Source organism: Lepidochelys kempii, chromosome 2 (genome assembly GCF_965140265.1).
Source record: "Lepidochelys kempii isolate rLepKem1 chromosome 2, rLepKem1.hap2, whole genome shotgun sequence".
NCBI lineage: Eukaryota > Metazoa > Chordata > Testudines > Cheloniidae > Lepidochelys > Lepidochelys kempii.
This window is the reverse complement of record NC_133257.1, coordinates 40,578,288-40,604,755: the sequence shown is the minus strand read 5'-3', so window position 1 is coordinate 40,604,755 and position 26,468 is coordinate 40,578,288. Positions and strand designations below refer to the sequence as shown.

The 26,468-nt window shown below is 42.7% G+C and overlaps 1 protein-coding gene and 1 long non-coding RNA gene across 9 annotated transcripts in view; one reads left to right on the top strand and one right to left on the bottom strand.

Annotated features, from left to right (window-relative positions):
- Window positions 1-9,846, bottom strand: part of STK3 (serine/threonine kinase 3) — a 294,979-nt gene extending 285,133 nt beyond the window's left edge. For 3 of the 6 annotated variants that reach the window (XR_012157123.1, XM_073330482.1, XM_073330483.1), the window contains exon 1: window positions 9,484-9,846. Coding sequence is in view for 4 of the 6 variants with exons in the window: in XM_073330482.1 (XP_073186583.1) it covers window positions 9,484-9,506 (23 nt within the window). In the remaining 2 variants the exon portion in view is untranslated. The remainder of the gene's footprint in view (window positions 1-9,483) is intronic. The other 3 variants (XR_012157124.1, XM_073330479.1, XM_073330478.1) reach the window with 3 other exon arrangements.
- A 154-nt stretch (window positions 9,847-10,000) lies between these two features.
- LOC140906467 (uncharacterized) lies at window positions 10,001-25,745 on the top strand. 3 transcript variants are annotated; one of them, XR_012157120.1, is made up of 3 exons: window positions 10,001-10,606; window positions 24,107-24,166; window positions 24,915-25,745. It is a non-coding gene; the product is annotated as an uncharacterized lncRNA (long non-coding RNA). The 3 variants fall into 3 exon arrangements; XR_012157121.1 differs by having other exon boundaries at window positions 24,107-25,159; window positions 25,307-25,745; XR_012157119.1 differs by having other exon boundaries at window positions 24,107-25,745.
- Window positions 25,746-26,468: the final 723 nt, after the last annotated feature.

Genomic DNA, 26,468 nt, shown 5'->3' with positions numbered 1-26,468 from the left:
GCTCTGGGAAGAAGGATAAAGGAGTTTGAGGTGCAAGTGGTGTTCTCGTCCATCCTCCCCATGGAAGGAAAAGGACTGGGTAGGGACCGTCGAATCGTGGAAGTCAACGAATGGCTACGCAGGTGGTGTCGGAGAGAAGGCTTTGGATTCTTTGACCATGGGATGGTGTTCCATGAAGGAGGAGTGCTGGGCAGAGACTGGCTCCATCTCACGAAGAGAGGGAAGAGCATCTTTGTGAGCAGACTGGCTAACCTAGTGAGGAGGGCTTTAAACTAGGTTCACCGGGGGAAGGAGACCAAAGCCCTGAGGTAAGTGGGAAAGCGGGATACCGGGAGGAAGCACAGGCAGGAATGTCTGTGAGGGGAGGGCTCCTGCCTCATCCTGAGAATGAGGGGCGATCAGCAGGTTATCTCAAGTGCTCATATACGAATGCACAAAGCCTTGGAAACAAGCAGGGAGAACTGGAGGTCCTGGTGACGTCAAGGAATTATGACGTGATTGGAATAATAGAGACTTGGTGGGATAACTCACATGACTGGAGTACTGTCATGGGTGGTTATAAACTGTTCAGGAAGGACCAGCAGGGCAGAAAAGGTGGGGGAGTAGCACTGTATGTCAGGGAGCAGTATGACTGCTCAGAGCTCTGGTACAAAACTGCAGAAAAACCTGAGTGTCTCTGAATTAAGTTTAGAAGTGTGAGCAACAGGAGTGATGTAGTGGTGGGAGTCTGCTATAGACCACCGGACCAGGGGGATGAGGCTTTCTTCCGGCAGCTCACGGAAGCTACTAGATCGCACGCCCTGGTTCTCATGGGTGACTTTAATTTTCCTGATATCTGCTGGGAGAGCAATACAGCGGTTCACAGACAATCCAGGAAGTTTTTGGAAAGCGTAGGGGACAATTTCCTGGTGCAAGTGCTAGAGAAGCCAACTAGGGGGGGAGCTTTTCTTGACCTGCTGCTCACAAACCGGGAAGAATTAGTAGGGAAAGCAAAAGTGGATGGGAATCTGGGAGGCAGTGACCATGAGTTGGTTGAGTTCAGGATCCTGACACAGGGAAGAAAGGTAAGCAGCAGGATATGGACCCTGGACTTCAGGAAAGCAGACTTCGACTCCCTCAGGGAACGGATGGCCAGGATCCCCTGGGGGACTAACATGAAGGGGAAAGGAGTCCAGGAGAGCTGGCTTTATTTCAAGGAATCCCTGTTGAGGTTACAGGGACAAACCATCCTGATGTGTCGAAAGAATAGTAAATATGGCAGGCGACCAGCTTGGCTTAACGGTGAAATCCTAGTGGATCTTAAGCATAAAAAAAGAAGCTTACAAGAAGTGGAAGGTTGGACATATGACCAGGGAAGAGTATAAAACTATTGCTCGGGCATGTAGGAATGAAATCAGGAGGGCCAAATCGCACCTGGAGCTGCAGCTAGCAAGAGATGTCAAGAGTAACAAGAAGGGTTTCTTCAGGTATGTTGGCAACAAGAAGAAAGCCAAGGAAAGTGTGGGCCCCTTACTGAATGAGGGAGGCAACCTAGTGACAGAGGATGTGGAAAAAGCTAATGTACTCAATGCTTTTTTTGCCTCTGTCTTCACTAACAAGGTCAGCTCCCAGACTGCTGCGCTGGGCATCACAACATGGGGAATAGATGGCCAGTCCTCCGTGGAGATAGAGGTGGTTAGGGACTATTTAGAAAAGCTTGACGTGCACAAGTCCATGGGGCCGGACGAGTTGCATCCGAGAGTGCTAAAGGAATTGGCGGCTGTGATTGCAGAGCCATTGGCCATTATCTTTGAAAACTCGTGGCGAACGGGGGAAGTCCCAGATGACTGGGAAAAGGCTAATGTAGTGCCCATCTTTAAAAAAGGGAAGAAGGAGGATCCTGGGAATTACAGGCCAGTCAGCCTCATCTCAGTCCACGGAAAAATCATGGAGCAGGTCCTCAAAGAATCAATCCTGAAGCACTTCCTGATCACTTTCCTCTCATGTAACAGTCAGCATGGATTCACCAAGGGAAGGTCATGCCTGACTAATCTAATCGCCTTCTATGATGAGATTACTGGTTCTGTGGATGAAGGGAAAGCAGTGGATGTATTGTTTCTTGACTTTAGCAAAGCTTTTGACACGGTCTCCCACAGTATTCTTGTCAGCAAGTTAAAGAAGTATGGGCTGGATGAATGCACTATAAGGTGGGTAGAAAGCTGGCTAGATTGTCGGGCTCAACGGGTAGTGATCAATGGCTCCATGTCTAGTTGGCAGCCGGTGTCAAGTGGAGTGCCCCAGGGGTCGGTTTTGTTCAATACCTTCATAAATGATCTGGAGGATGGTGTGGATTGCACTCTCAGCAAATTTGCAGATGATACTAAACTGGGAGGAGTGGTAGATACGCTGGAGGGCAGGAATAGGATACAGAGGGACCTAGACAAATTGGAGGATTGGGCCAAAAGAAATCTGATGAGGTTCAATAAGGATAAGTGCAGGGTCCTGCACTTAGGACAGAAGAACCCAATGCACAGCTACAGACTAGGGACCGAATGGCTAGGCAGCAGTTCTGCGGAAAAGGACTTAGGGGTGACGGGGGATGAGAAGCTGGATATGAGTCAGCAGTGTGCCCTTGTTGCCAAGAAGGCCAATGGCATTTTGGGATGTATAAGTAGGGGCATAGCGAGCAGATCGAGGGACGTGATCGTTCCCCTCTATTCGACATTGGTGAGGCCTCATCTGGAGTACTGTGTCCAGTTTTGGGCCCCACACTACAAGAAGGATGTGGATAAATTGGAAAGAGTCCAGCGAAGGGCAACAAAAATGATTAGGGGACTGGAACACATGACTTATGAGGAGAAGCTGAGGGAACTGGGATTGTTTAGTCTGCAGAAGAAAAGAATGAGGGGCGATTTGATAGCTGCTTTCAACTACCTGAGAGGTGGTTCCAGAGAGGATGGTTCTAGACTATTCTCAATGGTAGCAGATGACAGAACAAGGAGTAATGGTCTCAAGTTGCAGTGGGGGAGGTTTAGGTTGGATATTAGGAAAAACGTTTTCACTAGGAGGGTGGTGAAACACTGGAATGCGTTGCCTAGGGAGATGGTGGAATCTCCTTCCTTAGAAGTTTTTAAGGTCAGGCTTGACAAAGCCCTGGCTGGGATGATTTAATTGGGGATTGGTCCTGCTTTTGAGCAGGGGGTTGGACTAGATGACCTCCTGAGGTCCCTTCCAACCCTGATATTCTATGATAAGTCGTCTCAGTTTAAAAAAAAAACGCTGAGTCAGAATTTTATGGCTGCTGATAGCATTCATTTGAAATGGGGAGGAATAGTTTAAAGTGAATGCCAAGACACTTTTTCCTCCTACTACTGTTAAAATTAACATAGCTGAAAGATTGAAGAGTTAAAAAACCACCTTACTGTAAAGCCACAAAACAAAGATTCTCAGGAAGATTCAGAGGCAAATGTACTGGCTGGAACTATTTCCAGTCACTTTTTAAAACAAATTACTTGATTTCAAATGCGATTGTGTCCTTTTAAGTAAATAGGGGCGGAAAGTATCAAGTTAAGCTTCACACAGATGTAGGAAATATGGTTGAAAGTGCAGATAGAAAAATGCAACTCACTTAAACTATTATAAAAATAGTTCACTGAAAAGGAATTAAAGTAGATGTACCAAAAAAAGTTAAGAAATATCCATGGATTCCTTAATACCTGCCTTTTCATTATGAATGTTCAATTTCCTGCTGTTAAGGCCACTTCTCCTTTTCTTGTTTAAGCTCTCACCCATCACACCATGCCCCAAGTTCCCAATAAAAAGCTATAGTGGTCTAGTATGTTTATTGGACTGCGTCATATGCTGCTCTCTGAAGGACTCAGGTTTGAGAAATAAGAGTGTTACAAGTCAGTTTTAGTGCAAAGTTTCCTTGGATTCTTTCAGACCTTTGAGGACCGTGGTTTGTTTCTCCACAAAGCAAAGGGAGGGGAGAGGATGGACCTTTCAAACATCCTAGACATCCATGGAGCTCTAGAACATTCACTCAAAGACTCTGCTATCTCTGAACTAATTCCCAGTCCTCCACATACCCCCCTAGCAATACGTCTCTCTCAGCAGCTGCTGCTACAGGCAAGCATGTGTATGTGCACGCACACAAACCCATCCCTACAGAAGCCTAGTGATTAGAATCTATTTATGTTATTAGACATATGCCACCATCCCCGCAAATCCCCATGGCATCCAAGAACCTCTGAAAGTATTACAAAAGCAAAAATAGTCACTCTGGTGCTTCCCAGCCAATAGGGGAAACAGGTTGATTAGACTGGGGCGTGGGAGCAAGAAGTCTGACACTTCAGATTACCCTTTTTAGGGTGTCTCTCTCTATGCAGCGGCTAAGAGATGGTTTCCCAGCATGGACAGACACACACTAGCCCTGCTCAAGCCAGCACACTGACGCTAGTAGTGGAACCGCAGCCGCACAGTGACTTGGGCTATTTAAAGCGGAAACTCCTTTCCCATCAAAATCCTGAATTTTCAGACTTCTTCTCCCACTGAAGAAACAAACCTATGTACCCCTAACTTAGAACACAGTCTCAGCCAAAAGATGGACTTTTTCCTCCCTGGGAAACTTAAGGGATGAATTTCAGAAAAAACTCCCTACAAGTTTTGTTAGACGTTTTGACTGATCATGACTCTGAATCATTAAGGTTCTGAAGCACAAGTAACCCCCCTAAAGTCAATGGTGCTACTGATGTGCTTAAAGTTAAGTACATGCTTGAGTACCGTGCTGGCTCAGGGCCTAAATCTCCAAAACAGCTTGGTCTAGAATCTTAAATGTAAGGTGTTTCACTACCTATGGATTAGATTAGAAGCATTGTATGAGCAGTATTTTATGATGCAGATAGGAAAATTTCAGAAGAATAGTTTTGTTTGGACAGAGAATCAGTTGGATATGAAGCTGTAATGCCTTTTCACATCAGAAGGCTGGGATCACTCGTTTCATCAACAAAGGTGGCTTCGTGTCTACAGCGAGCAAATAGGTGTCAGAACTCCTCTTCTCACCAAGTTTCACCAATTCTTGCAATTTTAAGTCACATGTCTTGAAATATTTGGTATCTTTTATATAACCCCAGCTCCTGAAGTTATGTGAATATGGGAGAACCTCAGCCTTCATGTGAGAGCAAAAAAAAAAAAAAAAAAGTGTCTTGATCTCTTGGTAGCAGAGAGAAACCTCAAAAAATGTGGCATAAGTGTATCCCAAAGGTTCAAAAACCAGAAGATTTACCAAAAAAAAAAACACACACACACACACCACACACAACAACAAGCCTATTTTTAAAATCTTATAATTCAGCCAATTTTAAGAACGTTGAATGCTTGGGGATGGTAGAACCACTTCCTCCTGCCCCCTATAACACTGGGAAAGTCACTTACGCTAAAGCTTTCAGAAGTGTACACTAATTTTGGGTGCCTCTGTGTAGGTGCCAAACTTGAGACAACTAAAGCTTTATTTTCACAGATGCTGAGCATCCTGTGACCCCAACTGAAATGAGGCCTTAGATATCCCAAATTGAAGACCAAAGATTGAAGCACATAAAGTTAGTGAAAGTTTTGGTCTTAGTCACTATGCTTGTTTATCCATTTACAAGTCAGGGACAGACACCTACTGCACAGAAGTGTGAACTATGAGGTTTAGGATCTGAACCTGCAACCTGAATAAACAAAACTCCCACTGAAGTCAGTGGAAGTACAGTCCAAGACTGCAAATTTTGGGCTTTAGTTCTTTAGTACTTGTAAAATGCTATGAGGTTCTGCAAGGGCTATAGAAATACAGGCGCTTTTTTCTTTTTTAATAGATCATTTCATCTGGGGAAAAGTAGAATATAAATCCTCAATGGATTAATTTTAGTTTGTACAATTGTATCAGTATTTGATAGACTTGATGAACCAATGTAGCTGTATTTCTAGTACAGGCAACAGATCTTCAATGAAGTAGCAAAAGGTTCCAATGAGTCAATAGTGAGCAAAATCCCAGACCAAAGGCTTAAAGAAGTTGGTATTAGATTTAATATATGCCAGATAAAACAAAAAGCACATGCACCTTAAAAAACAAAACCACCCTTTTTGAGTTGCCATTAATATATACATCTTATTTTAAAATATTTATAACTTTACATAAGAACACAAAGCTTGCCATGCTGGATCAAAATATCTAGTTCTGTAACCCTCTCTCTAACAGTAACCTGGTAACAGATGCTTCAGAAGAAAGATACAAGAAAGCAGGCAAGCAGTTGTCTTAGGATAACCTGCTCCCAATGAAAGTTTCTTCCTAACAACCCCCACCCTATCAGTTTGGCTGGGTTTTTGCCCTGAAGCATGATGGTTCATATAACTTAATGTACGCAGTGTTGATAACTCTCAAAACTGTATTGATATCCTTGTGATATTTAGGCCTGGTCTACAGACAGATTTTGTACAATTATAGCTACTTCTGTTAAAGAAAATACAACCACCTCGAACTGAAATAGGTATACTTATATGGTATTATTCCCCTTCCTCTACTCATCAATAGCTATTGTGGTGTAAGCACTTTATACCACTATCACTGCATCCACACTAGGGTGGGGCTGTACTGCATTAACTATACCAACACAGGTAAGGCAGCATAACAACTTTTGTGATTGACAAGGCTTTGTGTTTTACGTAAAGCAACACCACCTGGAATCAAGTTTCTAGTCTTCATGGTTGTGGAGAAAAGCCTAAAGACATGAATCCTAAAGGCTCAAAATCCAAAATGTATTACATTATCACGATATGGTGGGGCCTGACTCATGATTTTTGAGCTTTTGGGGTTGGTTAATACTGCAACAGTAAGGGTTTTTTGTGTTAAGTTTCTAATTTTGGATGTTCCCGATTTATTTGACTAAATCTCTCTAATTATGAGATGAGGCTATTTTAAAAGTGCTTTTCAGATAAAAGCTCCAGCCAAAGAGTTTGAATGAGGTCCACAGCTTTTATTATTGTACTGTTACAGTCTAATAAAAATTCTGGATAATACATTAGCTGCAATTAGCTTCAGATGCTTACAAAAAGTTTACGAAAAACTTTTCTCTAGAAGAACCACAATTAAAATGGAGTGGTGATAATATAATCATGATTTATCAATTCCCTGTCCTCCAAAAACAATTAAGTATCCTAAAGCTATATTTCACTGCCAGCAGCTTTTATTTAGTATTATTGACGGCTGTTTGTAGCCAACAGAACATTCACATATTCTCCTGGCTTCTGCTGGGTCTTAGATTTGGGCAACTTTTTTTAAAATGAGATTTTAAAGGTAGCATTGAAAAAGTAGGATCTTTCAAATGTAAGAGCAATATACTTTACCAATAAAGTACTAAATGCCACACTGTGATACACGCCCAGAGCCCAACTAAAGTTAGTGGTAATCTACCCATGTCACATTACATGGCAAGATTGGAGACACAGGCAGAGTACTGAACAACTTGGATGCCATATGCATTTAAGTTATTACAGCAAAAAAGTTAATATTTCAGTCACTAATAACCTGGTACAAATGCTATCTGTCGTAGTTTTATGAAATGTCATCTATATACCCGTCTCTTTCCCCTTCCTTCATTTTAGGTATATTTTAGAAAGGGGAGGGGGGGTGGAGAAAAGAGAGAAAAGCAGGAAGACTTTCCTTCCCTTTGATCTGCAAAAACCCAATGGTTAAACTCAGTTAGAAAGATAATTTCAACTAAAAGACTTTACTGTTAGTAACAAGGAACTCCAAGGCCCCTGCCATACCTATTTAAGAAGGGGAAGAGTATAGGGGCTCTCTTGTGCAGCTGTGCAAACTCACCCTCAAACACAGTTTCCTCACAGAGTTGGGGGGGGGGGGAAGAGGAGGAAAAGGAGAAGGGATCTTTCTTAAAGTTATTTCTCCCTCAGAATTAGTTTTAAAAATATAGAGTTTAAGGCCAGAAAGAACCACTGACCAGTTTCTCTCAAAATTTCATTGCACCACAACCCTTTTCTGACAACAAAAATTACTATATGACTCCAGGAAGGGGTACCAAAGCCTTAGCCCCACTGCCCCAGGCAGGGGGCCAAAGCTCAAGCCCTGCTGCCTTGGAAGCACCAAAGCTTGAGGACTTCAGCCCTGGGGCTCAGACTTCGATCTCAGCCCAGAGCCCCAGCAAGCCAACCTTGGCGACCCCATTCAAATGGGGTTGCAACCCACTTCGGAATCCTAACCCACAGTCTGAGAACCACTGCATTAGACCACGTAGTCTGAACTCTTGTATTTCAGAGATTTCGTTTCATCCTGTCAGCCCTCTGTTGAGCCCAATAAGGGTTTGTCTACACTTGGAAATTTAGCTATTCTGGAATAATATGCCTTTTCTGATTTAGCTTAATCCAATTTGGGGGGAGGGATAGCTCAGTGGTTTGAGCATTGGCCTGCTAAACCCAGGGCTGTGAGTTCAATCCTTGAGGTATTGGTCCTGCTCTGAGCAGAGGGTTGGACTAGATGACCTCCTGAGGTCCCTTCCAACCCTGATATTCTATGATTAGTTAAGATCTGCAAGGCCAGTGCTTAGAAAAGAGGTTAACTGAGCAGATTTGATTTTAAAGTAATTAAGATAAAAATATGGAATTCCCAATGTAATTTGCAGTCAGGTTCAGACAAGAACTGCATTCAAAGGAGGTTTGTTTCAGTCTCCTCACCATCCCCAAAACTAGTTCTAGAGACAGAAGAGTGAGATGTTATGATTTCCCTCCTGGATTGTTTTAATGTTGGGTGTTTTTATGCTCTCCTTCCCCACCCCTCCACCCATAGGAATTAACCTTAGCTTCCTACAAACTTTGTTTATTCCCTGAGCTGGGGGGGGGGGGCGGGGTTGAGCTTTAAGGCTGGGGGGGGGGGGTTTACCAGTTCCACATTCCCACCCACCCCCATGGAATCAGTGCTAAATTGTGTAAGCACATCTCAGTCTTCATATCTACCCTAACATGGGGTGAATGTTAAGGTCAAAGGATTCATGTGTGTGCTACAATCTCTCCCCCTATGGTGGGGAGTTAGTGCCAAGGCTAAGGGAGATGGGGGAGGATCAGGGTCTCTCTCCTCCACCATGAGGGCAGTCAGTGGCAAGGCTTGGGGGGGGGACCAGTGTCTCTCCCCTATGGGGGAGTTAGTGCCAAGGCTGGGGGGGGCGGGGGAGATCAGTGTCTCTCCCCTCCCCCATGGGGGGGGGGGTTAGTGCCAAGGCTGGGGGAGGGAGGAGATGATCAGTGTCTCTCCCCCTATGGCGGGGGGGGGGGTTAATGTCTCTTCCCGTCGCCCTAAGTGGGAGAGAGAAAGGGGATCCCAGCAGACCCAGGGGATGGCGGGGGCGGCCGTAGCCCCAGTGGTGCCTAACGAGGCCTAGCCCCAGCTCCTGCCCCAACCCACCAGACCACGCCGCCAGCAGCTCCCACTGCCAGGGCGGGGAAGGGACTCAGTACCTTCTCGGTGCTGCCTGCTCCATGCTGCTGCTGCTGGCTGGAGGCGCACTGAGCCGTCAGCCGCGACGCGAGTGTCGCCTGACAGGACCCCGCCGGCCCCCCTAACTCCACACAACTTTCCGGCAACTCTGGAACTGGCCCTTTAAATGCGACTCGCCCCCTCCCCACTGGGGTCCGATGCCGGGACTCTCACGCAAACGCCACCAACTCCTACCCAGACCTGCCCCTTTCATTGGCTACTGGCGGCACAAGGACAAACACTGACTGGATGTTCATCAAGTCACTCAGAACCTTAGCAAGCGGAAGAAACCGTCCCCCAGCCCGGACTGAAGCGGCTTGGGGAGGGCGGTTCGTGTCCTGGGAAGAGCAAGCGTATTTGCGCAGGGAGGAGGCGGGGGAACAATGGCGTGCGCAGCGCAGCAGACGTAGAACTATTCGTTCCCGGCATGCACCACTCCTCCCGGTTACTGGCTGTCGAGCGGGGCATGCTGGGATATGTAGTCCCCAGCGGCAACAGCCTACTTCCCACTGCCGCCTCTTCCGCCCCTGGAGCCGGTGGGCTGAGGGAACCACTCGGGTGATGGGCACGGGCAGCCCTGTGTCGGGGCCTCCGCGGTCACCCCTGTACGCTGCCATGGCGGGAGAAGTGAGGCTGCCGGACAAGTCCAGGTTTTGCTGGGCGCGAGGGTTGGCAGAGCTGGGAGATGGCGATAAAGCTGCGGCCTCCCCGAGAGGCCCGGGCCGGCTGTCCCTCAGAGCGAGCTTCACCGCCCCGCCCAGGGGGGAGTCGAGGCTGAAGAGTGAGACGTTCCAGGGGGCGTTAGGTCATCTTCGGCCCTTGGCTACACTAGTCCAGGTTTTTAATCCAGCCAACGCGGGATAGTTTGATTTAAAATGTACGCTACTTAATAGTGCATCTGAAACACTGACATCTCCTAATTCATGCTCAAGTCTCGGGCAGGTGGCAGGTCTATAGGCAATGCAAACCAGTGGATGTTAATATAAACAATTATTGGCTGAAACCTGGATTGTTGGCGATTCCTGAGGACCAGTTCATAACCCCTGGTTTTGGCACAGTCATTAAACAGAACAAGAGAAATGTAAAAACAGTTTATTTTTAAATGTAAGTTTTAAAAAGAAAAAACTTTTAACAATACAACAATGTTTATTTTGCATGTCACCTTGTTACAGTGATCATCCATTTGAAAAACACTTTACAGTACAAAGTATCAGGGGGTAGCCGTGTTAGTCTGTATCCACAAAAACAACAAGGAGTCCCATGGCTCCTTAAAGACTAACAGATTTATTTGGGCATAAGCTTTCATGGGTAATAAATCCACTTCTTCATAAACCCACTTCTTCAGATGCATGAAGAAGTGGGTTTTTTACCCACAAAAGCTTAAATAAATGCCCAAATAAATCTATTAGTCTTTAAGGTGCCACCAGACTCCTCATTATAGTACAAATATTATTTGGTTTGTATATTGTTACCTTTATTACATTTACAGCAAACTAAAGTAAACAGATTCCAAAATAAATAACTTAAAACACAATACATTAAATGAATGTAAAAATAAAGTAACTGAATTTAATTTAATTAATTTGAAAATAAACCATAGATAAAAAATTCAGATTCCACATTTATTTTAATATCTAATGTAAGTTTCACATTTTATTCATGTGCTTTATTATATTGCCATGCAGCCCCCTTTGCTGTTCTTATAATTTCTTTGGGTGGCTCTAACTTGAAACATGGCTCAGGATTTGCCAGCTTCACTTGAAAAAAACAGGGGACAGTGTCCCATCTAGTCCAAGGCTGGGTCTGAATGGTGTCTTAATTTTTGAACAAGACTGAACACTCTCTCTTCTCCTGCATTTAAGTGTGGGTAAAACTGAGATAAGCCTGGCAACCCTACACTGTAATGGAAACTTGAGAAGACCACTAGGGCTTTTGCCATTGCTAAGATATACCCCCAGTGTCCATCCTGTATTGCACAGTATTGTTATCTGTGTCACTTTGTAGTGCTGCCTCCTCCCATACACACTGAGGGATCTCCGATTTGTGCATCAACTGATAATCAACAAACTCCTCTTACAGCTTCTCTATCTCAGGTAACCTGCTCTTAAGAACCTACAATGAAAGAGATGCCATAAACTCCCTAGGCAGTTTATTCCAGCGCTTAACTACCCTTACAGCTAAGAAGTTTTTCCTGATGTCCAACCTAGACATCCTTTGCCAAAATTTAAGCCCATTGTTTTTTGTCCTATCCTCAGAGGTTAATGAGAACAATTTTTCTCCCACCTTCTTGTAACAACCGTTTATATACTTGAAAAGTGTTATGTCCCCGCTCAGTCGTCTCTTCTCCAGACTAAACAAACCCATTTATTTCAATCTTTCCTCATAGATCGTGCTTTCTAGACTTAAAATCTTTTTTGTTGCTCTCCTCTGGACTTTCTCCAATTTGTTCACATCTTTCCTCAAATGTGGTACCCAGAACTGGACATAATACTCTGGTTGCAGCCATATTAGTGTAGAGTAGAGCAGAAGAATTACTTCTAGCGTCTTGCTTTCAACACTCCTTTTAATACATCCCAGAATGATGTTTGCTTTTTTTTTTTTTTTTGCAACAGTGTTACGCTGTTGACTCATATTTAGCTTGTGATCTGCTATGACCCCCAGATCCCTTTCTGCAGTACTCCTTCTCAGGCAGTCATTTCCCATTTTGTACGTGTGCAACTGATTGTTCCTTACTAAGTGGAGTACTTTGCATTTGTCCTTATTGAATTTCATCCTATTTACTTCAGACCATTTCTCCAGTTTATCCCGATAGGAATTTTAATCCTATCCTCCAAAGCACTTGCAACCCCTACCAGTTTGGTATTGTCCGCAAACTTTATAAGTGTACGCTCTCTGCCATTATCTAAATCATTGATGAAGATATTGAACAGAACCAGGCCCCGGATTGATCTCTGCAGGACGCCACTTGATATGCCCTTCCAACTTGATTGTGAAACACTGATAACTACTCTCTGGGAACAGTTTTCCAACCAGTTATGCACTCACCTTATAGTAGCTCCATGTAGGTTATATTTCCCTAGTTTGTTTATGAAAAGGTCATGCGAGACAATATCAAAAGCCCCACTAAAGTCAAGATACCACATCTGCTGCTTCCCTCCCATCCACAAGGCTTGTTACCTTGTCGAAGAAAGCTATTAGGATGGTTTGACACAATTTGTTCTTGATAAATCTATGTTGACTGTTAATTATCACCTTCTAGGTGCTTGCAAATTGATTGCTTAATTATTTGCTCCATTATCTTTCCGGGTACAGATGTTAAGATGACTTGTCTGTAATTTCCCAGGTTGTCCTTATTCCCCTTTTGATAGATGAGGCAAATATAGGCCATTTTCCAGTCCTCTGGAATCTCTCTCATCTTCCATGACTTTTCAAAGATAATCACTCAGATATCTCCTCGGTCAGCTCCCTGAGTAGTCTAAGATATTCATGCCATATTAAATAGTTTCACATTTAAAAAATAAGGAAATCCAAAAATCATTGCCATACAAACTAAAACTTACTCCTGAGGGAATTCTGCACCAAAAAATTAAAAATTCAGTGCCAAAAAATAAAAATTTTGCACACAATATTGTAAAATTCTGCAAATGTTATTTGTCAAATAAATGTGGAGGCTCCAGCATGGCAGTGGGGAGCACAGGCCACTGGCTGCACCCTGCAACACCTCCCCCACCCATGACACAGGTAGCTTTTCTGCACGATATTACTGGTCACTTGAATTCCCTCAACTTGCAACTCCCGACAGACTTAACAGGAAAGATGTTACACTTTCCCACGCTGCATGTTGTTGCTGCAAATGAAACTTCAATGAAAACGATGCAAGAATTCGTAAATAATCTGATCAAAAATTTTAAAATGTGATTTGAGAATTTTAAAATTCCAAAGGATTTGCTTTTATTTGTTTGTGATCTGTTTGTTGTCTCTACCAATGGGCCTTGCCCTTCTGAAGCAAAGAACGTTCTTGATTCAACTGTTGAAGGTGCCTTTCAATTCGAAATTTTAAGGCTCCAGAGCTCAGATGTCTTGAAGACAAAATTGAGAGAAGTAGGACTTTGTGATTTCTGGACTCAATATGCTGACCAATTTCAAAATAGCCAGAATCTAGCTATCTGTCTTTTAACAATGTTCGGTTCAACATACCTCTGAAAATCTGAGTTTTCTACCATAAACATTATTAAAAAACCAACATTGCAATCGCCTGGCAGATTAGCATCTCCACCAGTGCATGCCCCTTGCCCTGACCTCCTACAAACCTCTCTTCACAAAGTTTGCCAGAGATTATCGATACCACTTCTCCAATTAGAGGTTGCCACAAACACGGGTAATAATTGTGATCTTTGTTAAAATATAGGAACACTAATACTTATGTTGCAATCAAGGTCTTTATTTATTGGCACCTGAAGAGTGGTTGTTTTGGGGTGGGGGGTTTTTTTGGGGTCATCAGCCTTCTGCACAAATGGCCCCCTTTGTGTCATAAAATTCTCAAATCAGCCCACGGATAGATCTAATTGAGTATCACTGCAGATGCCTTCTTTTGTTCCAAATGCTCTTCCCCTTACTCACCTGCCAAAACTTCCAGCTTTCCCTAGAGAGTTTCTAAAATTTAGTTATGCATTCTGAATGTAAATGGAGGGACAATATTCAATGTCAAAAAGAGATAAAAAGAATAATATGCTACACGATCAATTATTAATTTTCATAGTCACTTACCTAAACTTCAGTAATTTTTACCCCAAAATATTGGAGTAATCCATGCAATCCCACTTCTGCCACAGCCATGTAAGCTTGGGGACCTTGCTGCAGAAGTCAGCTCCAACTTGCTGTAGAGTATGGTAATAAGACAGCAGTGCTCATTACGGAGCCAGCATGCCCACTACAGTATTGTTTATAGCTAGGGAGATGGAGATATGGTTTGCACTTGAAAGGTGAAAAACATAGTACCTCTGAATCCACTCCCTAGCCATAACTTTCCAGTAAGGGAGATCTGGAGACGTATACTATTGGATCACTGGTATCTAGACAACATGAAGGTGAAAAAGTTGGTGGATAATATACAGTGATACTCCCACAGTTTCTACCAATGGTACAGCTACATCAGAGTTTGCAGTGGTGAGGGATCTGCAGAAAAAGTTTTGTTTAGACCCAGCCTAAAACCTGGCAGAGGATCATTGAATGGCTGCTTTTCCTTTCAAGCAGCTGATCCAATCCGTCAGATTACAAATATGTATTATCATTCATTCCTCTGAAGAATTAGCAGTAACAACAAACAACTTCTGTTCCCAGGGGGTGCTCGACCCCCGCTCCACCCCATACCCTGCCCCCTCTCCACTGCTTCCCCAAGTCCCCACCGTTGCCCCACCTCTTCTTGCCCTCACTCCTTCCCCTCCCCTTTGTACCTCCTGCACGCCACTGAACAGCTGATCCATGGCACATGGGAGGCACGGAGGGAGGAGCTGATTGGCAAGCCACTCGGGGGGAGGGGAGAAGGCACTGATCCACAGAGCTGCTGAGCATCTACTATTTTTTTCCCCCATGGGGGCTTCAGACCTATAGCACCCACGGAGTCAGCATCTATGACAACAAGTGCAGTTATTTTTAAGAGGAACATAATATTATACTGGAGCACATCAACTAGCAAGTTACAGAATGTCTTATTTGTATAGAAGTGATAATAAATTGCACAGGACAAAAATTTGAAAAAGTCATTTTTATGTTTTTAAAGGTGTTACTAACAAATATTTAAAAGTAAGATTAAGTCTGTCTCCTTTTAAAAAAAATTATTCACATAACATAGGTGTTTGTGTATTGATTAATATACAGACACCTGATCTAACTCCATTAAAATCAATTGAAATTTATTTCAACAGTTGTTGGATCAGGCATTAAATGCCTAAGTGATGTGCTTTAACTAAAATGTGTAATATTTGGAATAACTAGTTTAATAAACTGTCAATACATTATTTCCATGTCTTAATGTATTTTGTGTTGCAGTTGCCTGACAGTAAACTGAGATTTTGAAAGTTAAGAAAAAGTCCTTGGATAGAATCCTGGCTTGTTTATACAGAAGATAAGGAGAACTAACTTCTACATGTACTTTTTCTATTGCCCAAAAGGGAACAAAAGATCCTAGCTATCATGTCTAAAATGAAGTAACCTTGCAGGCTTATCTAAGAATGTTATGTATTTCCTTAACCTTGTCAGTCATAAAATAGTTATAAATGTACCAGATATTATAAGGGACACTGACAACTTAAGTTTGGCTCAAAATTTAGCTTTGTTTAAAAAAAAAAAGTTTACAAGAGCCTAGGAGTAGTAACCTTTCCATTATTTTTTTCTGAACTACACTGAAGTTAAACAAACATTCCTTGCAGTGTTTTTGCAGTTTTTACAGTTTTTATTGTGGTGTAAAGAGAAATTGACCATAAAAAAGTGGAATCGATCTTACTGATTTTCTTTGTCCAAGTTGTGATACAAAAAGTAAAGAAGCAGCAAATTTAGGGTCAGAGTCTGACACCCTTTATTCCTATTGAAATCAGTGTGAATACTCATGGAGTAAGGTCCTGCTCAATACAAGGAAGGGCAGCAGAGTAATAAATTAGTTGGGTTTCCTAATCTAAGTTACTTTAATAACCAAAGTATTAATACTACAGGTAAGGATATTTGTTCATATAGGATTTTAAGTTGACTAATCATTTAATTTCAAGTCTTAAAACCATCTGCTATTTTTCCTATTATGCTATAATATATTAAACAACTCTGAAACAGAGTAGGATGTATATTGAGCATTACTGTTGGCAGCTAACTGGAAAAACAGGTTCTAATCTGCACTACAGTGGTAGCAATTTTGCTCTTGATATTTAAGGGTCACCATCAACTTGGTTACTCCTATTTTTGTCTGGAAAAAAATTACCTCCTATTGTTAGTAATAGGACCTAAGATTACTATGAACTTGTCTAGGCTAGAGACATTTACCATGCTTGGACATATTCTCCTCCCCGCGCCTTAATTGCTTGTTCCCCTTCACAGCCACACACAGAAGTCCTCCAATCAGTTACCAACCACGCTGGAATATTAGATAATAAGTGGTACTTATCTCCAAAAAAATTGGTGGCTATGTGGAGGATAAAAACAATATACAGGAGTTAAGGAATGACTAATTCACAATGATTTTTGCCTCAGCTATTTATGTGAACACATTTCATTGGCACAAATGGTGGGCTGTCAGCTTTCTCAGAACTGACAGACCCATCAGTCAGTGAGCCTCCTTTAATTCACTAGCTGAGAGTTCCCTCTGTTCCCTCTCTGCCACGTCCACAGGTTTGTCCAATCACGGCTCCCATTGGCAGCGGTTCGCCGCTCCAGGCCAATGGGGGCTGCGGGAAGCAGCGCGGGCTGAGGGATGTGCTGGCCGCCCTTCCCACAGCCCCCATTGGCCTGGAGTGGCGAACCGCAGCCAGTGGGAGCCGCGATCGGACATGGCAGGTAAACAAACCGGCCCGGCCCGCCAGGGGCTTTCCCTGAACAAGCGGCGAACCAGCTTTGAGAGCCACTGCCCTAGGCCTTTGGCCCTTCTGTTCGTCCTACAATATCGCCTTTACTCTGTCACGTGTCTTACGCTGCAAACAGCAATCCAGCAGCCAGCTCAGGGAGTTTGAAGAGGGTAGGTGGCAGGGGCATTGATGAAGGCCTGGAAGTTGGAGGCAGGCATTTTTAAGGGCAGCACGATGTGTCTAGTTAGTTTCAATCCTTCCATTGTACAGAATGTCATTTTCCCCTGTTCTTGCTAACCTTTCACAGGACAGCTGGAGGAGAAGCATTTTTTTTTTTTTAAATATAGGAAGTGTGATTGTAAGGTTGCAACAATAGGTAGAGGAAACTAGTTGACTGCAGTGTTCTTTCAATTAGAAACTACTGGAGAGCTCATTGTCTGTCTTGAGGCCTGCACCTTGAGTTGCTAAAAATTGCTTAGAGTCAGCTCCAGTTATGGGACTAGCCTTTGATCAAACCCTATCCATGGTTCTAAAGTGTCTCTCTCACTTGTCTCACAGCTGAAGTAAAGTAAGTGCTATGTTTGTGAAACAACTGACAGTTCTGCTGACTTTACAGTCCAGGGAGCTGCCAATATTCAGTTTTCCGAACCAACTGCCTGAGCAAATTAAACTCTTATCTCTAGCTACGTCTATAGTAGGGCTTTTGCCCATGCAGAAATGCTGTGAAAAACAAAAGAAGTCATCCCTCTAACAGACATTACTATACTGGCAGAAATTTCTAGAGCAAATCTGGCCTTCGTCACTTTAAAATTCAAGTGCATCACTCCTTTTGTGAGCATTCCTCATGTTTCTGTGTCCTCTAAATAAGATGGAATTCAATATTTTGTATACCCTTGAACTGGAGGATTCTGAAGTATTAGTGCCTCATCCTTGAGTTTGTCATTAATTATATTGTCTAATCTGCTGCATATTCAGTGTTTAGCTATTCTTATCCTATTGACAATAGCAATTTTTAATCCTTTAACTTCATTCGTAAATAGAATATGCCTTATTTGAATACCAAAAATGTTCAATGAGAAACTGACACAGAGAGTGCCTTTTAGAGGGGGAGAAAGGAATAAAAATCTGAGTGTTAGACATGTATTCAGACTCCCTTTCTGTATGATGGATACCTATTTCACATTTATGAGAGACTTGCAAAGTAGAGAGTGTCTGAAGTTAAGCTGCTAGGTTTGGTTTTGGGTTTCTAAGCGGACCCAATTTTCAAGAATGCTGAACACCCAAAAGCTCCTAGTTAGATGTCTCAAAAGTGGCTTTAATACCCTGATCCAAAGCCCATGGAGACACCACAAGCCTAACTTTTGGCACCCATTCTCTAAGTAGAAAAAAAAACCTGTCCGTGAACATTGGTTGTTCATTATTTTCCAGGAATTCAGCAATTTCATGGAGAGGTTAAGTTTACTGCATATTTCTACAACTTTGAAATAATAGAGATATTGAAAATTCTGATAGCGTGAGTGTGTCTGCAGGACTGGATTTCATTTTAGCTCTATGGGACCTCTGAAGATTATACATAATTAACCAGTCCTCCTATTTGGTTCCTATTTTTACATGCCATTGAGAATGCTGGTGATTAGTGCAATATTTATTGCTATAAGTAATAGCCTGTTCTTTCTGTTTGTTTTAGTGAACCAGCATGTGCAAGAAATAAATAAAGCTATATGTATTAGGGCTACTATTTTGCAAGATGTTGCATAGATTATAAACTGGCTTCCTGGGAAGAGGCAGCTAACGAGCACTGTACTTAGGTCTGTCAAAGCTGATACGGCAATCACAAACATGTGTTACACTTCTTGTGGATCATCTCCACATGGTGCAGCTGTTGTCTTAGCCAAAGAAAATGCAGACCCGAGGGAAACAAATTTAATTCAGCTAGGGTGACTTCCGCTAAAAGAGTGTTTTAAGAAAAACAGGTGTCTATGGTTGTTTGTTGCAGTCTTCTCGTATTGCTAGGAAGTCTGTTCTAAAGACTTGAGCCTATTAGTCATCATCTCTTACACTGTGATTTTTAGATAGTGTCTTTCAGTGGAGGTAATGGATTCCAGAAAGCTTGTTTGTGTATGTGTAATTTAGCATTAAGAAATCCAGAATAGCATTAACCTTTTCATGTAAATTCAGACGTTGTAGTTTTCTTTGTCACCGTTATTTGGGTTCCTTAGCCTTACATTTTGCTGAATCAATAAATGCATATATTGGTCCAGATCCACAGGTGGTATAAGTCAGCAGCTGAGCTACACTGATTTACACCAGTGTGGGTCTTGCCTGTTGTGTTCAGTTTCTATGCTAAGTGTCAGTTACAAAAATAATTAGTCTCTAAAACTAGTCTGTTTAAGCTACTAAAAAGATATTATTCACCATTCTGTTTCTGGAGGAGAGAGCTTATCCTACATATTTAAAATACCATCTCCAGTTTTGTTCTGCATTCAAATAGGATCTGCATTCCTTGTTCCGAAATGCACATCAGATTGGGAAGTATTAGTAGGCTGGCACTTAGTAGCGACTTTGGTAGCCTTACCAGTATTACAGGTGGCCATACACCCTAGTACTATTGTGACAGCCACAATCTTAACTAATATACTGAGATTTGAACTGGGAACATCCAGCCCTAGAAGCTGAAACTGCTACAGCTTGAGCTAAAGCTCTACAGCTGGCAAGTGTAATAACTCATTTGTAGATTGGCACAGATTGGCACCTGTGACACACTCACCAGTAGGTTACACAAGACTCTTGCAAGGCTGAAGAGAATAGCTTTTCCACCAAGCTACTGACCAACACTTCTCTCCCTCAGCAAAAGTGCTGATCAAACCAGCACTCCACACTCAGTACCATAACTATTTCCAGGTGATCTCTCTGCCTGCCAAGTCATATAAAGTTATCAGCCCTTCCCCCCAACATACAGTGGGTCTAGGAAAGCCTCTTATCTTTACTGTGTGAGTGTAGCTATAGTCCCAGTATAGTCTTGCTGGTAAGTACCATAGCTCTCCAGCTAAAGCAAAATTCCTTCCATTCTGGGGTAACAGAAGTCCATAGAAAGCAAGAAATTCAAATCAAAAGTGATCGTTCATCTAGATCTCCTCATGCTCCACTACAGTTTCCCTTTTAGGGCAATGCGGGGCGGGGGGCGGGTTTCTGTCAATACAGCAATGCCCTCAAGATCCCTCAGAGTCCAAGTGGAGCTTTCATACCCTCCCTCTTCCATGAGCATCAGGCTCCAAATAATAAAAAAAACAAACATCAGATGTTACCATAAGCTCTTCCTGCTTCCCTTCGTACAAGGCAACCTCCTTACAGCTATGGAAGTCCCTGACTTTGGTCAACTATATTATCCACAACACCATATTATCAGAGTGCCTTACCCATCTGTCTTTTTAGGCTTCTTCTCAGGCTTTCCCTGGCCTTTAGATTGGATACCCAGAGCTCTTGTTAGTTTCCTCATTTTGCATGAAATTCTGGTCCATTGATGTCAATGGGAAAGCTCTCATTAAATTAAGCAGGGCCAATACTTCACCCCTTGTATATATCTCTGCAAACAGAGATAACTCCTACCTCTTCACCCACCATTACTGAGAGTGAGCTTCCCAGTAGCCTACAACAAACATCAGTTACAGTAACTACCACTCCCAGAATTCCACTCATTCTGGGTTGACACCAAATGCCAGATAGATTTGGACCTGAATTATATCCCAAAGGCCAGCAAGCTGTATAACAGTGAAAGAAGCAAATAACCACCTGAAAACCACTTTGAAACAACTGAAAACCTGTGACAGAGTGTGGAGAAGCAGCTGCAGAAGGAAGCGTCTGTTCTCAGTGCAGCCATTACTGGCACTTCTACTTTTACCATATGTCCAAGTATTACATTTTGACATGTGGATTTGAGAAAGAGTTTTGCTACATCTTGAGTAGGACTGTAGTCATGCTTCTGCCTGATGGTAGCACTAAGCAGTCCTGGTGCAGTGAACAGTAGAAACCTGAATTTAAGAATTGTTTCTTACTTTTCAGGACAGTGGAGTTCATGGTTAGGTTGTGCTTCAGGGAGAGGCTGAAAGCAATCTTCTTTGGATGCCTTCTGCTGACTGATTTTCAGAAAATCACTGGCTATCTTCTCTAGGAGGAGGCCTTTGGATGATCTTCATAATTGTGGGAATTTACAAGATAGATGAGTACATCAAAAATAGTAGGAAAAATGACATGCCTTTAGAAACTAGCCAGATCAACCTTCAAATAAAGATCAAGGCCCCCTGTCACTGAAGAAGAAGAAGAAAAATGTAAGCACAAGTTAGAAACTGACAGGCACTCTGTAACCACAGTCTCATGGGAAACAAAAGCACCAGTGGGACGAGGCCAACCATAAACAGGAATCTAAATGAGCCCATGAAACATTACATGCACTTTGTGGGAGCCTATACAAACTTTCACTCATGATGCTGCAGACAGTTGTCTATTTACTTATGGTTTTAATTTGATTCCTAATGATGAAATCTAAGGCCATCCTGCCTAAAGGTGTGTTTTTATGGGCCCCTTGGTTGCCTGAACTTGGACCATCTCTCATCTCAGTGCAGCATGGGACTGGAGTTCTGCATCTCAGGCTTTCAGTTAGCTATGATTTGATCCTAAGAGTTTAGATAATTCTGTGCAGACCATGTCTGGCAATTTTCATGGAACTGGATACAGTGCTCAGTTTGAGAAACTTCATCTGCTGACAACACTATTATTGCTATATAGTCAGAAGAGATGATTAGCTTCTACAGTGTGGATGAATTTGAGAATATAGTACAGGGAGAAACTTGAACTGCAGGAGTATTTAGTCAGGTGACCTTGTTCAGTTACCAAAAACAAATAGAAAAAAAACCCCAACAACAACCCCTGATGACTGAACTATTACAGTCAGAGAACTCTAGATAATATTTCATCTCTACTAAGAGACTACCAGTGGCCAAGGCCCCACTCCTGCTCCCAGCAGAACATTTCTGCTTGCACGTGAAACTCTGATGGTGACAAATACCAAATCCAAGGATCACTGATCAGAACAGAAAGCTATCCTTTCATGATGTTAACATCAGCAGGTTTGCAGTGTAGGCGACTTCACTGCTGAAAAGACAGAAGACCTGGACTTCCAACAAAGAATTAGAGGAGATGGCCCTCAGCTGTGTCTTCATTTAGGTGGAGTTTGAGAGAAGTGTTTGTGTCCCTAGCCCCAAGACCAAGCTCTGCAGGGGAGCACAAAGACTATGCATTTTGTCCCACATCACCACATATAGGTCACATTAAGAAAAAAAAAAAATGTAAAGCCACAGCAGGCCAATCAGCTGCTCTGGGACTCTGCCAATAGGAAGTCAGGGACGGAACCTCAAACTGGGGTTAGGCTTCATGGGTCCTGGGTAAGCAATTGTCAACAGGATGGTAAATGGAGGGTTGGCACATAGCTGCTTCTGCAGCTCTGGGTTCAAGGTCACACAAGCTTATATGTGCTGGAACTAGGGGTGCTGGCTGTGCAGCAGCACTCCCTTGCTTGAAGTGGTTTCCATCATATAAATGGTTTACAGTTTGGTTCAGTGGCTCTCAGCACCCCACTGTACAAATTGTTCCAGCACCACTCCACAAGCTTTGCTCTGCCATCTGTATTTCATATCAACTTCCTTTCATAAAGTGAATCCTTGGCTTAATGTCTCAATATTGTCAAAATATTGACGATACATGGTAAAAATCTGTGGAAAATAGGGTAAAAACATTCATTTCAAAATCTCTGATTTGATTTTGATTATATCAGCCATTTGTTGACCAAACAATCACTTTCAACTACTATCACATTGAGAGTCCAGTCTCTTAAAAATTGACTATTTTAATCTGAACTGATTTTAAAAAATGAGTAACTACATTCAAAAAACTGGAATTTAGTTTTAGGAAATCACAGCTGCAATAATAAGATGGAAATCTGACACCCTCTAAGTTGAAGGTGGTGAGGATTAAAAGGTATGGAATTAGAAAAAACCTTGCACTGCTGAACAGAATATACCACATAAATCAATGACTAACCTTGGCTAGGCTTTGCCTTATAGAACTACGCAGCATTGCAGCTTCACAGTTATCAGTATTTGTCATCTTGAGCACCAGTAGACACACCAGATGCAAAAGAGAGGCCCAGAGGGAAAATGGGGGATGATGAGAAGAAAGTTAATAAAAGAGTGTACATTGTCACTGAAGTTGATATGAAACAGGACTTCTGTAATATTTCAAGGGACATATATATATATATGGACAAAAGCTGTTGGAAATATGCCTTTGACATAAAAATGTGCCTGATTAAAAAGAATGCAGATAAGAATTAAGTAGAGAGCAGCTGGAACTTTGATTACAGTTGTGTTTTCTTCTGGATGTTTATTCCTATATCACATGTGCAGCTGCTTTTATCTACTCTTTAGAAGTTCTTGTAGATTTGGGGAACCATTAGCTATAAAGTAAACATCAGCTCCATTCCGTTTTTATATATCTTCTCTCTGACATTAGGAAAAACAAAACAAAACACAAGATTAGTCTAATGCTGAACTGGATCAGACTTAGACTGTGTCTACTGTGGATTTGTACCACTTTAGTCTCCGCCCATGATATCGTTTATGGGAGCTCCAGTATTTCTCACATTTTTATTTAATGGTATACATCTAAAGGCTCTAGAAATAACACTTTTTCTGGGGAACATGGAATTTTCTTCTTTATCCATTTTAAAGTGAGCTGACTTTAAGTATTCCTACACTACCTATGGTACTTACATGGCCCCAATATCCGTTCACACCCTCATAGGTTTCAATATCTGGCACTTCTTATTTAATAAATTATAGATATTATGCTTTGAATAAAATAGGACTGCAGTTTTTGTTGTTTTACTTTAACTAATTTTGTTATTGTATTTGTTTAAGAGCTCTCTCCTTGGGAACTAGAGAAAGGTCGGGGTTAACCTTGTTTAACCTTAACTAATGAAGCTCTGCTGTGCTCTCATTTTCAGAACTCAGACATGTGGGAGATGCTGCTGAGGCAACAGACTGTCATGCCAACTCCCCATAAAGTAAGTGCATTGCTGAGTGTGTATGTATATATAGCAATGATTCACCACTTCCTCCTCATACAATGGCCTTCGTAGGCTGATAGAGTGATTTGGGACCTAGCTCTCTGGCCAAACTCACCAACAGCGCTCCACTTTCAGGGTAAACAAAGAGTCCAAGCTCAAGATAACATTTGTCCTTCTCCAGGCTCAGGAATCCGTCAGGCCTCTGTGGCTTCAATAGTTTCTTCTTTGGCCCTCTCCAGGCTCACTCAATAGTCCTTTCCTACAAGGGTCTGTCTTGGTCTCTTGTTCTCTGCCCTATTGATACATGTGGGCTTCCTCTCACACTCTCAGAAGCCCCTGGAATCTCTAAACAAGGACTGGGACTAACACTGGTCCTCCAGGCCACACCAGAGATGCATTGACCACGGCCTCTTTCTTACCTTACTTCATTCCTCCCTGGCATTTTTCTGTGCTACTATGTCTCTTCATGGGCCTTTTCTACTTCACCTGCTGAGCACAGTGTTTCCCCAGCTCTCTTGAAGAAAAGCCCCACACCAGGTCTGACCACTTTCCCAGCAAGAAACTGCTCTCTACATTGAGGAAAGTTTCTTTTTATGTCTCCCAGGAGGCCTAGTTCTTAGTCACCTACTATCTCAGTCTCACAATTGTGGAGCAGGAGAAACCAGTCACAAGTCAGAGATGGGACTTGAATTCCTTAAAGGTCCAGCTGATGTTTTGTTTGCCAACTAACCTTTGTGTTTTTCAGATTAAACACTGTGAAGCAAAATGAAAACAGCAAACACTCTGCAATGTTTTTGATAAAGTTGTGTTTTTCATTCTATTTCTGTGTTCTTTGCTGTTCTGGGGGTTGGGATGGCAGCCCTGGGAAGAGTGGCCAAAGCAACTGAGTACTATCTCAACAGGCCTCTATTCAGCTGTGACAGGTGATGGAGCCAGTTTTCTGAGTTGTCAAAGCTGCAGATGAAGGGAAGGCAGTGGGACCAGAATAAGGTATGGGCACAAGATGAATATGGTTAGGGCTTCCAATCCTTGTGTCACGTGTTGATGTCAGCGTGACAGATATTGCAACCACATGCTGTATCTTTAGGGACCAAACTGTATTAAATTTATGAATGTTTTATGTTTATTGTGGGCCAGGGATTGTATGCAGCTCTCAGGGAGAAGGATTACCACAGCTTCTCCAGGAACTGAAACCAAAGGGGAGTGATTACTACAGTCCCAGAGACTGTAAACTGCTCCAGAGAAGTACTACCTCCAGTTGCATATGCCACTTGCATATACCAGTTTAAGGCAGTCCCAGAGGAGAAGTGAAGGACAAAGAAAGAATCTGGGAGATAAAGGCTGAGTTTGGGAAAACTCAGGATCTTCTGTTTGATTCGACAAAGAGGCAGGACCTCGAGTCCAAGGGAGACCCCAGCCCTTCTTGAATGGTTGTAAAGACTTTAGCCAACTAGGTTCCGTAAGACTGGTGGGTGATTGCTGGAATGGTTACTGTGAGTTTAAATCTGTTCATCGTTTCTTACATGTTTTCTCTGAAATGCTTTTGCCGTGAAAATAAATGTACTTTGCTTTGGAAGACATGTGTGGTCACTGATAAAAACACTGTCATTGTCCTCTGAGAGAAAGAATGAACAGGGGCTAGCGTTTAGGCAAACTGGCTTGCTGGGGGTATCACCATGTAAGGCAGAGAGCAGTGTCACCTTAAAACCCCCAGTTACGGGGAAAAGAGACACAGGTCTCCACCCAAGAGAGGTGACAGCAGGGAATCTGAAACCTTAAGTGGGTGCCCTCAAGGGACCATGGCAGGGGAATACAGGTGCAGTTATCCCTGAAACTGTGACAGTGTGGTGGCAATGTATGAGCTCTATGACCATGTGAATTGCCAATAAGGTGCCCATAGCAGTAAAAGCAAGTACTGTAGAAGGAAAAAGCAGGGAGAAAAGTGTCTTATAGTCTTTTGCGGGGGGAAGAGAGACAGAAAAAATGAGTTATGAACAGCTGATGACATATCAGCTTCTGAGCGTGTTCACACAGCAGTCTGTCTGCTCCTATCCAGAAGAAATCAGAGTTGGTGGTCATGCTGCACGCTTACGTCTCTAGCCAGGAGGAGGAGGCACCTGCTTCAAACAAGGACAAAGAGGGTCTTTTTCCTCCTACAGGGCCTGCTGGTAATCAAGAAGACAGTGCTACAAGTGGTTCCCCAGACAAAGTAGATGCAGCAAGGGTGAGTGATCCAGAGGAGCAAAGACACTGCAGTTTCAGAAGAAACAACTTTCATTTGAGAGAGATTTGGAGCGTC